General features: G+C 41.5%; 1 protein-coding gene across 1 annotated transcript in view; it reads left to right on the top strand.

The window, feature by feature from the left end:
• ADAMTS12 (ADAM metallopeptidase with thrombospondin type 1 motif 12) overlaps window positions 1-13,728 on the top strand; it is a 392,328-nt gene that overhangs the window by 14,721 nt on the left and 363,879 nt on the right. The window contains 1 exon segment of the mRNA XM_081230390.1: window positions 8,359-8,720. Within this exon segment, the coding sequence (XP_081086516.1) occupies window positions 8,359-8,720 (362 nt within the window).

Genomic DNA, 13,728 nt, shown 5'->3' with positions numbered 1-13,728 from the left:
TATTTCTGTTTTTGTGCCAGTACCACATTGTCTTGATTACTGTAGCTTTGTAGTATAGTCTGAGTCCGGGAGACTGATTCCTCTAGCTCTGTTTTTCTTTCTCAAGATTGCTTTGTCTATTTGGGTTCCTCTGTGTTTCCATACACATTGTGAAATTTTTTGTTCTACTTCTGCGAAAAATGCCATTGGTAGTTTGATAATGATTGCATTGAATGCATAGATTGATTTGGGTAGTATAGTCATTTTCACAATGTTGATTCTTCCTATCCAAGAATATGGTATATCTCTCCATCTGTTTGTATCATCTTTAATTTCTTTCATCAGTGTCTTATAGTTTTCTGCATACAGGTCTTTTGTCTCCTTAGGTAGGTTTATTCCTAGATATTTTATTCTTTTTGTTGCAGTGGTAAATGGGAGTGTTTCCTTAATTTCTCTTTCAGATTTTTCATCATTAGTGTATAGGAATGCCAGAGATTTCTGTGCATTAATTTTGTATCCTGCTACTTTACCAAATTCATTGATTAGCTCTAGTAATTTTCTGTTAGCATCTTTAGGATTCTTTATGTGTAATATCATATCATCTGCAAACAGTGACAGCTTTACTTCTTCTTTTCCGATTTGGATTCCTTTTATTTCTTTATCTTCACTGATTGCTATGGCTAAAACTTCCAAAACTATGTTGAATGATAGTGGTGAGAGTGGGCAATCTTGCCTTATTCCTGATCTTAGAGGAAATGGTTTCATTTTTTCACCATTGAGAACGATGTTGGCTGTGGGTTTGTCATATATGACCTTTATTATGTTGAGGTACGTTCCCTCCATGCCTACTTTCTGGAGGGTTTTTAGCATAACTCGGTGTTGAATTTGGCAAAAGGTTTTTCTGCATCTATTGAGAAAATCATATGGTTTTTATCCTTCAATTTGTTAATATGATGTATCACATTGATTGATTTGTGTATACTGAAGAATCCTTGCCTTCCTGGGATAAATCCCACTTGATCATGATGTATGATCTTTTAATGTGCTGTTGGATTCTGTTTGTTAGTATTTTGTTGAGGATTTTACATCTATGTTCATCAGTGATATTGGCCTGTAGTTTTCTTTCTTTGTGACGTCTTTGTCTGGTTTGGGTATCAGGGTGATGGTGGTCTCATAGAATGAGATTGGGAATGTTCCTCACTCTGCTGTATTTTGGAAGAGTTTGAGAAGGATTGGTGTTTGCTCTTCTCTAAATGTTTGATAGAATTCGACTGTGAACCTATCTGTCCTGGGCTTTTGTTTGTTGGAAGATTTTAATCACAGTCTCAATTTCAGTGCTTGTGATTGGTCTGTTTATATTTGCTATTTCTTCCTGATTCCGTCTTGGAAGGTTGTGCTTTTCTAAGAATTTGTCCATTTCTTCCAGGTTGTCCATTTTATTGGCATAGAGTTGCTTGTAGTAATCTCTCATGATCTTTTGTATTTCTGCAGTGTCAGTTGTTACTTCTCCTTTTTCATTTCTAATTCTATTGATTTGAGTCTTCTCCCTTTTTTTCCTGATGGGTCTGGCTAATGGTTTATCAATTTTGTTTATCTTCTCAAAGAACCAGCTTTTAGTTTTATTGATCTTTGCCATCATTTCCTTCATTTCTTTTTCATTTATTTCTGATCTGATATTTATGATTTCTTTCCAGCTAACTTTGGGGTTTTTTTTGTTCTTCTTTCTCTACTTGCTTTATGTGTAAGGTTAAGTTGTTTATTTGAGCTGTTTCTTGTTTCTTGAGGTAGGATTGTATTGCTATAAACTTCCCTCTTAGAACTGCTTTTGCTGCATCCCATAGGTTTTGGGTTGTCGTGTTTTCATTGTCATTCATTTCTAGGTATTTTTTGATTTCCTGTTTGATTTCTTCAGTGATTTCTTGGTTATTAAGTAGAGTATTGTTTATCCTCCATGTGTTTGTATTTTTTATAGATTTTTTCCCTGTAATTGATATCTAGGCTCATAGCATTGTGGTCAGAAAAGATACTTGAGACGATTTCAGTTTTCTTAAATTTACCAAGGCTTGATTTGTGACCCAAGGTATGATCTATCCTGGAGAATGTTGCATGAGGACTTGACAAGAAAGTGTATTCTCTTGTTTTTGGATGGAATGTTCTGTAAATATCAGTTAAGTCCATCTTGTTTAATGTATCATTTAGAGCTTGTGTTTCCTTATTTATTTACGTTTTGGATGATCTGTCCATTGCTGAAAGTGGGGTGTTAGAGTCCCCTACTATTCTTGTGTTACTGTCGATTTCCCCTTTTATGGTTGTTAGCATTTGCCTTATGTGTTGAGGTGCTCCTGTGTTGGGTGCATAAATATTTCCAATTGTCATATCTTCTTCTTGGGTTGATCCTATGATCATTATGTAGTGTCCTTCTTTCTCTCTTGCAATAGTCTTTATTTTAAAGTCTATTTTGTCTGATAGGAGACTTGCTTGTCCAGCTTTCTTTTGATTTCCATTTGAATGGAGTATCTTTTTCCATCCTCTCACTTTCAGTATGTATGTGTCCCTAAGTCTGATGTGGGTCTCTTGTAGACAGCATATATATGGGTCTTGTTTTTGAATCCATTCAGCCGGTCTATGTCTTTTGGTTGGAGCATTTAATCCATTTACATTTAAGGTAGTTATCAATATGTATGTTCCTATTACCATTTTCTTAATTGTTTTTGGTTTGTTATTGTAGGTCTTTTCCTTCTCTTGTGTTTCCTTCCTAGAGAGGTTCCTTTAGCTTTTGTTGTTAAGCTGGTTTGGTGGGTCTGAATTCTCAGCTTTTGCTTGTCTGTAAAGATTTTAATTTCTCCATTCAATCTGAATGAGATCCTTGCTGGGTAGAGTAATCTTGATTGTAGTTTTTCCCTTTCATCACTTTAAATATGTCCTGTCACCCCCTTCTGGTTCCAGAGTTTCTGCTGAAAGATAAGCTGTTAACCTTATGGGGATTCTGTTGTATGTTATTTGTTGTTTTTCCGTTGCTGCTTTTAATATTTTTTCTTTGTATTTATTTTTTGATAGTTTGATTAATATGTGTCTTGGCATGCTTCTTCTTGGATTTATCCTTTATGGGACTCTCTGCACTTCCTGGACTTGATTCACTATTTCCTTTCCCATATTAAGGAAGTTTTCAACTATAATCTCTTCAAATATTTTCTCAGTCCCTTTCTTTTTCTCTTCGTCTTCTGGAACCCCTATAATTCGAATGTTGGTGTGTTTAATGATGTCCCAGAGGTCTCTGAGACTGTCCTCAATTCTTTTCATTCTATTTTCTTTATTCTGCTCTGTGGTAGTTATTTCCACTATTTTACCTTCCAGGTCACTTATCCGTTCTTCTGCCTCAGTTTTTCTGCTATTGATTCCTTCTAGAGAATTTTTAATTTCATTTTTTGTGTTGTTCATCATTGTTTGTTTGCTCTTTAGTTTTTTAGGTCCTTGTTAAACGTTTCTTGTGTTTTCTCCATTCTTTTTCCAAGATTTTGGATCATCTTTACTATCATTACTCTGAATTCCTTGTCAGGTAGACTGCCTATTTCCTCTTCATCTTTTGGCCTGGTGGATTTTTCCCTTGCTCCTTCATCTGTTGTGTGTTTCTCTGTCTTCTCATTTTGCTTAACTTTCTGTGTTTGGGGTCTCCTTTTCACAGGCTGCAGGTTCGTAGTTCCCGTTGTTTTTGGTGTTTGCCCGTGGTGGCTAAGGTTGGTTCAGTGGGTTGTGTAGGCTTCCTGGTGGAGGGGACTGGCGCCTGTGTTCTGGTGGGTGAGGCTGGATCTTGTCTTCCTTGCAGGACCGCATTCGGTAGTGTGTTTTGGGGTGTTTGTGACCTTATTATGATTTTAGGCAACCTTTCTGCTAATGGGTGGTGTCGTGTTTCTGTCTTGCTATTTGTTTGGCATAGGGTGTCCAGCACTGTAGCTTGCTGCTTGTTGAGTGGAGGTGGGTCTTAGTGTTGAGATGGAGATATCTGGGAGAGCTTTTGCTGTTTGATATTACATGGATCCAGGAGGTCTCTGGTGGACCAATGTCTGGAACTCGGCTCTCCCACGTCAGAGGCACAGGCTTGACACTCGGCTGGAGCACCAACACTCTGTCAGCCACACGGCTCAGAAAAAAAAGGGAGAAGAAAAGAAAGAAAGAAAGAAAAATAAAATAAAATAAAGTTATTATAATAAAAATTTTTTAATTATTAAAAATTAAAAAACATTTTAAAGTAATAAACAAAAGAAAAAAAAGTAAAAGAAAGAACGAACAGAGCAACCAAACCCAAAAACAAATCCATCAAAGATAATAAGCACTAAAATCTATATTTATTTATTTTTATTTTTTATTTTTTTGCGGTACGCGGGCCTCTCAGTGTTGTGGCCTCTCCCGTTGCGGAGCACAGCCTCCGGACATGCAGGCTAAGCGGCCATGGCTCACCGGCCCAGCCACTCTGCAGCATGTGGGATCTTCCCCGACCGGGGCATGAACCCATGTTCCCTGCATCGGCAGGCAGACTCTCAACCACTGCGCCACCAGAGAAACCCCTAAAATCTATATATTTTTTTTTAAAAAAGGACAGACAGAACCCTAGGACAAATGATAAAAGCAAAGCTATACAGACAAAATCACACCGAGAAACTTACACATACACAGTCACAAAAAGAGAAAAAGGGGAAAAAATTATATATCTATGCTAAAAAAAAAAAAAAAAGGAAGAGAGCAACCTAATCAATAAACAAATCTACCAATGATAATAAGCTCTAAATACTAAAGTAAGTTAAACATAAATCCAGAAGCAAATTAGATGCAGAAAGCAAACGCCAAGTCCACAGTTGCTCCCAAAGTCCACCTCCTCAATTTTGGGATGTTTCATTGTCTATTCAGGTATTCCAGAGATGCTGGGTGCATCAAGTTGATTGTGAAGCTTTAATCCGCTGCTTCTGAGGCTGCTGGGAGAGGTTTCCCTTTCTCTTCTTTGTTTGCACAGCTCCTGCAGTTCAGCTTTGGATTTGGCCCTGCCTCTGTGTGTAGATCGCCTGAGGGCGTCTGTTCTTCCCCCAGACAGGAAGAGGTTAAAAGAGCAGCTGATTAGGGGACTCTGGCTCACTCAGGCCGGGGGGAGGAAGGGGCATGGATGTGGGGTGAGCCTGTGGCAGCAGCGACCAGCATGGCATTGCAACAGCCTGAGGCGTGCCGTGTGTTCTCCCTGGGATGTTGTCCCTGCATCACGGGACCCTGGCAGTGGTGGGCTGCACAGGCTTCTGGGAGGGGAGGTGCGGACAGTGACCTGTGCTTGCACACAGGCTTCTTCGTGGCTTCAGCAGCAGCCTTAGCATTTCATGCCCGTCTCTGGGGTCTGCACTGATAGCCGCAGATCGCGCCCATCTCTGGAGCTCGTTTAGGTGGTGCTCTGAATCCCCTCTCCTCGTGCACCCCCAAACAATGGTCTGTTGCCCCTTCGGAAGCTCCAGACTTTTTCCTGGACTCCCTCTCGGCTAGCTGTGGCACACTAGCCCCTTCAGGCTGTGTTCACGCAGCCAACCCCAGTCCTCTTCCTGGGATCTGGCCTCCGAAGCCCAAGCCTCAGCTCCCAGCCCCCACCCACCCCGGCGGGTGAGCAAATAAGCCTCTCAGGCTGGTGACTGCTGGTCAGCACCGATCCTCTGTGCGGGAATCTCTCCACTTTGTCCTCCGCACCCCCATTGTTGCGCTCTCCTCCGTGGCTCCGAAGCTTCCCCCCAACCCACCCCCCTGTTTCCACCAGTGAAGGGGCTTCCTAGTGTGTGGAAACTTTTCCTCCTGCACAGCTCCTTCCCAGAAGTGCAGGTCCCGTCCCAATTCTTTTGTCTCTGTTTTTTCTTTTTTCTTTTGCCCTGCCCAGGTACATGGGGAGTTTCTTGCCTTTTGGGAAGCCTGAGTCTTCTGCCAGCTTTCAGTAGGTGTTCTGTAGGAGCTATTCCACATATAGATGTATTTCCAATGTATTTGTGGGGAAGAAGGTGATTTCCATGTCTTACTCCTCCATCATCTTGAAGGTTTCCCCATGACAATATTATTGACTGTATTCCCCACACTGTATATTTCATCCCCATAACTCATTTGGTAACTGGAAGTTTGTATCTCTTAATCTCCCTCATGTATTCCACTCACCCCCCCCCACCCCTTCCCCTTTGGCAACCACCTGTTTATTTTCTGTATCTATGAGTCTGTTCTGTTTTGTTATGTTTGTTCATTTGTTTTGTTTTTTAGATACCATATATAAGTGAGATCATAGGGTATTTATCTTTCTCTTATTTCACTTAGTATTATACCTTCTAGGTTCATCCATGTTGTCGCAAATGTGAGATTTCATTCTTTTTTATGCCTAGTAATATTTTATGGCTGAGTAGTATTCCATTGTATATATACATCACATCTTCCTTATCCATTCATCTATTGATAGACACTTATGTTGCTTCCGTATCTTGGCTGTCATAAATAATGCTGCTATGAACATTGGGGTGCATATATGTTTTCGAATTAGTGCTTTTGTTTTCTTTGGAGAAATACCGAGAAGTGGAATTGCTGGATCATATGGTAGTTCTATTTTTGGTTTTTTGAGGAACTGCCATACTGTTTCCATATGGTCTGCAGCAACTTACATTCCCCCCAACAGTGTACAAGGGTTGCCTTTTCTCCACATCCTCGCCAACAGTTGTTATTTGTTGTCTTTTTGATGATAAGTATTCTGACAGGTGTGAGGTGATATCTCATTGTAGTTTTGATTTGCATTTCCCCAATGATTAGTGAGGTTGAGCATCTTTTAATGTGCCTGTTGGCCATCTGTATGACTCCTTTGGAAAAATGTCTGTTCAGGTCCTCTGCCCGTGTTTTTAATTGGGTTGTTTTTTGATGTTGTCTGTCCTATATTTCATCCAAGGCACAGATGAACGACAAGTGTGTTTGAAGGCAGTTGTCTGGAAAAAAAACTCTTTTATAATTGTACCCTGTCAAGTCCAGTTCTTTTGTTTAGCCAGCTACAAATGTGTTCACTGCTACACCCACACAAATGAATTGGGTACCTGTGATGTGCAAGGTTCTGACCTCTAAAGGGTTTGGGAATAAATAATATAATAAACAAAAGGCTTTGTAAAATTGGGCTGTTCTGGAAGCTACAGAAAGTAAGAACATGGGGGTTCAGGGGAGGGAGAAAGAACTTTAAGCAAGGACATTAGGAGAAAGAAGAGGGAGAATTTGAGTTGGGACTTCAAAAAATAAGCATAAGATTATGTTAAACATAAGATTTTGATAGTGTGAAAGACATTGTAGTTGGAGAGGTAACTTGAACAAAGTAACACAAGTTACAAAGTGCAAGAGGTACAGTTGGGAGGTGGAAATAGAAAAGTAGAAAAAAGTAGAATTTTTTCCCCTTTCTCTCTCTCCTTCTTCCTCTCCTTCCCCTTTTGTTTTCTTCTTTCCTTCCTTCCCTCCCTCTTTTTTTTTTTTTTTTTTTTTGCCTGAAGCAAAAGATTCGTTTATCTGCGTAAGTGGTTAATGGTTTGCTTTAAGTAGTCTGTAATCCAGAGCCTGATGCTTACTCCTTACTAGTTAGATTCCTTGTTATTCTCAAACAGGAAAATGAAGAGGCAGTGGTGGGGATTTCAATTTGAGAAAGTCAAAAGGTGTCTGTGTTCTTGTGTGTAGAAGGAAGGAAGAAGTGTGCATGTCTTGCATTTTTAAAGTGGCATTTTCATATTTTGACCCCATGCCTCTGATCCTAATATGTTCCCTTACCATTTTATGTTGTATATTTTATAAAATTGAAAAAGAAACACCCAAGTTCTTTTAAGTACTCATTGCTACATTACAGAACACTTGTGCTGTAACCGTGTAAGGCTTGTCAGAGTGTACATGATGGGTTCACTGTGCTTTTGCATTTTTCCTCCAATGTGACTTAACTGGAAATTCCAGAGGCATTTACACTCCTTATAATAAACAGTGAAGCCCTGTGATTTGTATTAATGAACTCTAGACCTGAAATGTTCCTGTTTGTCATAATGATCTTGCCCCTTTCCTAACCATATTCCTCATGAGTTAATTCTTGTCTTAGTTTGTCTGCAGTAAAACATCTGACATCCAGAGCTATGTCTTGGTGTCAGGTGAGACAGCCACCTGTCATCTATGAGAGAGCCCCGGGTAAATTTGTGTTGTTTGGGGAATTTGATATTGATGGTGTTTGTATGGTGGAAACGATCTCTACACTTCAACAGTAGGATTTTGCAATCAACAGGGTAAAATCTAAGTTCCAAACAAGGTGTATTTGTCTTGCCACAGACTCAGCAGGGATCTCTTAGGCTTATTCTGCGTCTCCTTTTTTTCCAGAGCATTTTGTCAAGTCCCTGCCAGAATACCACGTGGTGGCTCCTGTCCGAGTTGACGCGAGCGGGCATTTTCTATCTTATGGCTTGCACCATCCTGTCACCAGCAGCAGGAGGAAGAGAGATTTGGATGGTCCAGAGGACCGGGTGTACTATAGAATTTCCCATGAGGAGAAGGACCTGTTTTTTAACTTGACGGTCAATCAGGGATTACTTTCCAAAAGCTACATCGTGGAGAGGAGATATGGGAACCTCTCCCATGTGAAGATGGAGGCTTCCTCGGGTCCCCCCTGCCATCTCAGGGGCACAGTTCTGCAACAAGGCACCAGGGTTGGGACTGCAGCCCTCAGTGCCTGCCATGGACTGGTGAGTCCCCTTACTTCTCTGCCCTCAGTCCCTGACTGTCGTGGCCTGCACACCCACTGCCAGTGGGTTCGTAGATGCATTTAACACATAGGAATTGCGCACTTGTGATGTGCATGGTCTGGGCTTCCAAACAGGCTGGGGAGAAAATGCATAAAATTAAAATCAGTCTGGGTGGTGCGGAGAATAAGGACATTGAGGTTCCAGGAAGAACTTCAACCAGGAATATCAGGGCAAGAAGAGGAGGGGATTGGAGTTGGGTTTTCAACCTCTGAGGCAGCTCTGAGCGTGCTGGTGACTGACTGGCTGGCCAGCCCCTTTTGAGTTAGGAAAACCTGGATCTGGACTGGGTGGCCAGCCCCTTCTGAGTGTGAGGCTTACAGATGGGATGGTGATGGCAGCAGCTGCTATGATCTAATTGTTGACTGTGTGTAGTTTATAATCAGATATCATGTGGGCCCTTGGGCTGTCAGTTGATTCCTTTGTGTCTCCATTTTCTCCTCTGTAAAATGGAGATAATGATAGCACCCAACTCACAGAGCAGGGGTTGGCAAACTACAGCCCACAGGCCAAATCTGGACCACCTCTTGTTTCTATAAATAAAATTTTATTGAAACACAGATATGCCCGTGTGTTTATATTGTCTATGGCTGCTTTTGAGCTACAACAGCAGAGCTGAGTGGTCAGGATAGGGACCGTATGGGGCCACGAGGCCCCAGATATTTGCCATCTGGCCTTTGCAGAAAAAGTTTGCTGACCCCTGTAATACAGTACTGTGAGAATTAAATGAATTCATATATATATGTAAATCTTAGAAGAGTATTTAGTAAATAATAGATACTCAATGAATATTGGCTGCTATTATTATTATTTATATTTCTAATATGCCAGGCACTGGAATGTGTGGCTTATTATGTGATTTATGCACATTGTCCTCTCTACAAGGTCCCCCCCACCCAGCCACCAGTTTAGCTATGTTTTAACAGATGATGCAGCTTGGAGATGTTGAATATCTTTACTGTGCTGTTGTTAATTTGAGCCCAAGTCTCGTTCTGTGCTGCATCTCAAAATGTGACCAAGCTTGTTTTTCAAAATTTAAACCTTAAAAAAAAAGTGGTCCCTTTGTTCCCCCTTACTTCTAGCAGTGACAACAGTGACAGCCCCACTGGCAGCTGCATGGTGAACAATGCCTAGGACTTATGTTGAGGTTTTGTCATGCTGGAGTAGGGGGCAGGCACCAGCACTAACCAAGGGTACTTAGGGACTGACTGCGGGCGGAAAGCCTCCGGAGTCCTGGGGACAGTTGTGGCAGAGACTTGGGCGTTGGCCTTGGCACCTGTACCTGGGCTGTTTTTTTTTAAATTTAAATTAATTAATTAATTAATTTTTTGTTTGTTTATTTTTGGCTGCGTTGGGTCTTTGTTGTTGCACGTGGGCTTTCTCTAGTTGTGACGAGCGGGGGCTCCTCTTCATTGCGGTGCATGGGTTTCTCATTGCGGTGGCTTCTCTTGTTGTGGAGCATGGGCTCTAGGCGTGTGGGCTTCAGTAGTTGTGGCACGTGGGCTCAGTAGTTGTGGCTCACGGGCTCTAGAGCACAGGCTCAGTAGTTGTGGTGCATTGGCTTAGTTGCTCCGCGGCATGTGGGATCTTCCTGGACCAGGGTTCAAACCCATGTCCCCTGCGTTGGCAGGTGGATTCTTAACCACTGTGCCACCAGGGAAGTCTGACCGGGTTTGTTTTGCCGGGCAAACCCGCTGGTGGCATTCACATTCCTACAGGAAGCGCTCATCTCAAATCCTCCCATCCTTACCTACAGTTTGATGAGAATCCTGCTCTTCATAATTTAAAAGTCTGCTTATCCTGTATCTGTCTAGTTTGGCTTTGCTTGAAAACTGTGGGAAAATTACTGTAAAACATTGTACATCAGTTTAAAGGTACCAAGAAAGTTCAATATTCTGAAGGACCTCTGGGGATGAATCGTTTTATACGATAAGTGGAAAGTCTTGCTTTGCCTTTTTTTTTTTTTTTTTTTGGTAAATCTAGATTTTCATATGTAGCTAGTTATCATTGCATAAATGACACAAAATAAAAAAAGATGCCCTATTCTTTTCTTCTTCTCCCAGGGTCTCATACAGTGCTTGGTTGAACCAGGGGATATCTCCTGGCTTCATGGTCCTAATCCTCTGGGTTTCCTCTGGGTTCATATCACATTTTCCCTTTGCAATTTCTGCTTTCATTTCTACGAGACAACCCTGGAAGCATTAGTGTCACCTGATCCTCTATGACTAGGGTAACAGAAGAAAGAGCCCTTGTTCTAGAAGGACAGGCACATAGGAGTGAAGTGATCCACAAAACAAACATGCAAAAGCCACACTGCTCCAGAGAACACTGATGGGGGAACCCACATATAGTCATTAACCTTTAACCATTCATAAACTGTTATCGTGCTCATAAAATCCTAGAAAGTTTAAATGCCATTGCCTTTCTGTGGCCTAGAGCAGTTTGCTCTGTGACTTCACAGAATCAACATCACCTGGGATTTCATTAAAAAGGCAAATTCATGGGCTCCACTTCAGAACCAGTGCATCAGAATCTCTGGGGGTGGGCAGAAACCTATGTGAGTGTGTTTTAACAGCTTTACTGAGATACAATTCACATACATACAATTTACCCACTTAAAGTGTACAATCCAATGGCTTTAAATATATTCACAGGGTTGTGCAGCCATCACCACAATAGATTTTAGAACATTCCATTAGTCCCCAAAGAAACCCCTTAGCAGTCACTCTCCAATCCTCCCATCTCCCCTCCTCCTTGGGAGCCTCAAATCTACTTTTGGTGTCTGTTAACTGCTTTATTTGAAACCTTTGATTTAATGACCTCTTCAGGAGATTCTGATGCTCCCCAAAGGCCTGGACTAGGGCAGTCATACTTAAACCAGGCTGAACATTAGATCAACTAAGGAGTTTTTTTTTTAATTGAAATATAGTTGATTTACAATACTGTGTTAATTTCAGGTGTACAGCAAAGTGATTCAGTTTTATATATATATATATATATATATATATATCAGATTATTTTTCATTATAGGTTATTACAAGTTACTGAATAGTTATTCCCTGTGCTGTATAGTAGCACCTAAGGAGCTTTAAAAAAGTACCCATGCCACAACCCCATCTTCTAGATGCTCTGATTTGACTGGTCAGTGGGGGTGGAGCCCAGGCATCAGTATTTTTAAAAGCTATCTAGGAGATTCTGATGTGCATTAGGTGTTGCCAATCACTGGATTAGTGCGAGTGGGCATTAATTAGCAGTATTAGCCAATATTGCTCTAAAGTAGCTGCTCACCCCAGGTGATTCTAGCATGCAGCCAGGGTTGAGGACCATTGCCCTCAATTTTTCCCTATTTCCATCTTGTTTTCTCTAAGGAAAATTGCATACTGTTTAGCATTATTCCAGGCTTGGGAGTAGAATACTGGGAGCTTTGCAATTTCTAATGGCCCCAGAGAGCTGCAAAATCCACCATGTGGCCATTTTCAGATTCAGATTTCAGATTCATGCTAAGCACAGGAACACAAAGAAACAAATGTGAACTAATAGACTTATGTGGTGACCAAGATGATGGAAAGTTTTAGATCTAAATCACTGAATGATGTTTTTCCAGGAGAACCAGTCCACTGGGATTATTTTGGATCTTTTCACACATAATTGGACAATTAATGGATGATTATTAAAAAGGCACCAAAAGCCAAATGAATTTCTTTTGTGAGCACACAAGTTGGCTGGCTTCAAGCTCGTTTGCTCATGTGCCATCATTTCACAGTGCTCATCTACAGTGGTTCTAGTCAAAAGGTAGTGGTTGGACTTGCGTCTGATTTCTCCTGGCCAGTTGTCTGGGGCCTGATCTCCAGGATATTTATTTTCCTTTTCACCCAGGGATGACCCCACACTCAGATGCACAGGATGACAAGCTTAGGAAATGCTGCCTCTAAGCCTCCCAGCACTCCTAGGGACAGAGGTGGCATTGGGGAAGGCTTTCTGAGGCAGGAAACCCTCTTGTGTGGAGCAGGACATTTGCTTCTTGTTTGTATGGCTCAGGGCTGGCATATTCTTTGCTTCAGATGGGGTCATCCTAATGTTGGAGGCTGTGTTCTCTTGGAGTTTTCTATAATTTGAGGTTCATCTAGTATCCCTTGGAGAAGACTCAAATGGTTACAAACTGAAGACCCAAGAAAGGTCACCCATGACAAGATGGGGATGACCTCCTTCCTCCAGTTCATATCCTCTCACACGGCTCTGGTACCCATCCTCTTGGAAGCTGCTTTCAGACCGGATCAGTCCCCGTCTGAAAGTTGGCTCAGCAACTTTCTCTCTGTCATCTTCACCATTTTCACCATCTTTTCCCCTCAACACTTTTATAAACTTTGAAGATATGGAATTTGTTTCTTTTGAACAGTTTAGTTGATTGGTTTTATTCTATGTTCTTTGATAGAGAAAATGTATTCTTTAATCAATTAGATTCGGAATTCATCCATAGCGGGAGTTGTTACCTGTGAGAACCCTGGGGTGGTGTTGGATTTGCTGTTATCAAGGGCCCTACAGGATGTGTTGCAGGCTAGTTTGCCATTCGTATTTCAGTTTAGAGTTCTGGACTGGGAGGATAGTGCAAGGTGTTAGACTCCACACTTACGTGTGGTACAGGATTGGGGTTCTGCCTCTTCATGGAGTACCCCACTTCCACCAAGGGACTTGGGCTAGGCACCCACTATCTAGACTGCATCCTTGAGTCAGTAAAAAAAATATTTTTAATTTTTACTCACAGTCAGGCACAGTATATCTCAGCTCAGTCTTTATTAAAGTGAATACAGTTCTTGGCTCCATCCTAAACCCTCGCCTCAATTCCAGGCCCTGCTGAGGAGTTGAAGGCTGACCCCTAATCTGAATAGCAGTGTTATTCAACTTCAACTCCTACTCAACTCTCTTTCGCTTTCCCTTTGGGCCTATTGAGATT

This window comes from Mesoplodon bidens (genome assembly GCF_964165515.1).
Source record: "Mesoplodon bidens genome assembly, chromosome: 4".
In the NCBI taxonomy this organism is placed as follows: Eukaryota; Metazoa; Chordata; class Mammalia; order Artiodactyla; family Ziphiidae; genus Mesoplodon; species Mesoplodon bidens.
The sequence above is the reverse complement of the archived record's forward strand: the minus strand, read 5'-3'. Positions and strand labels throughout refer to the sequence as shown.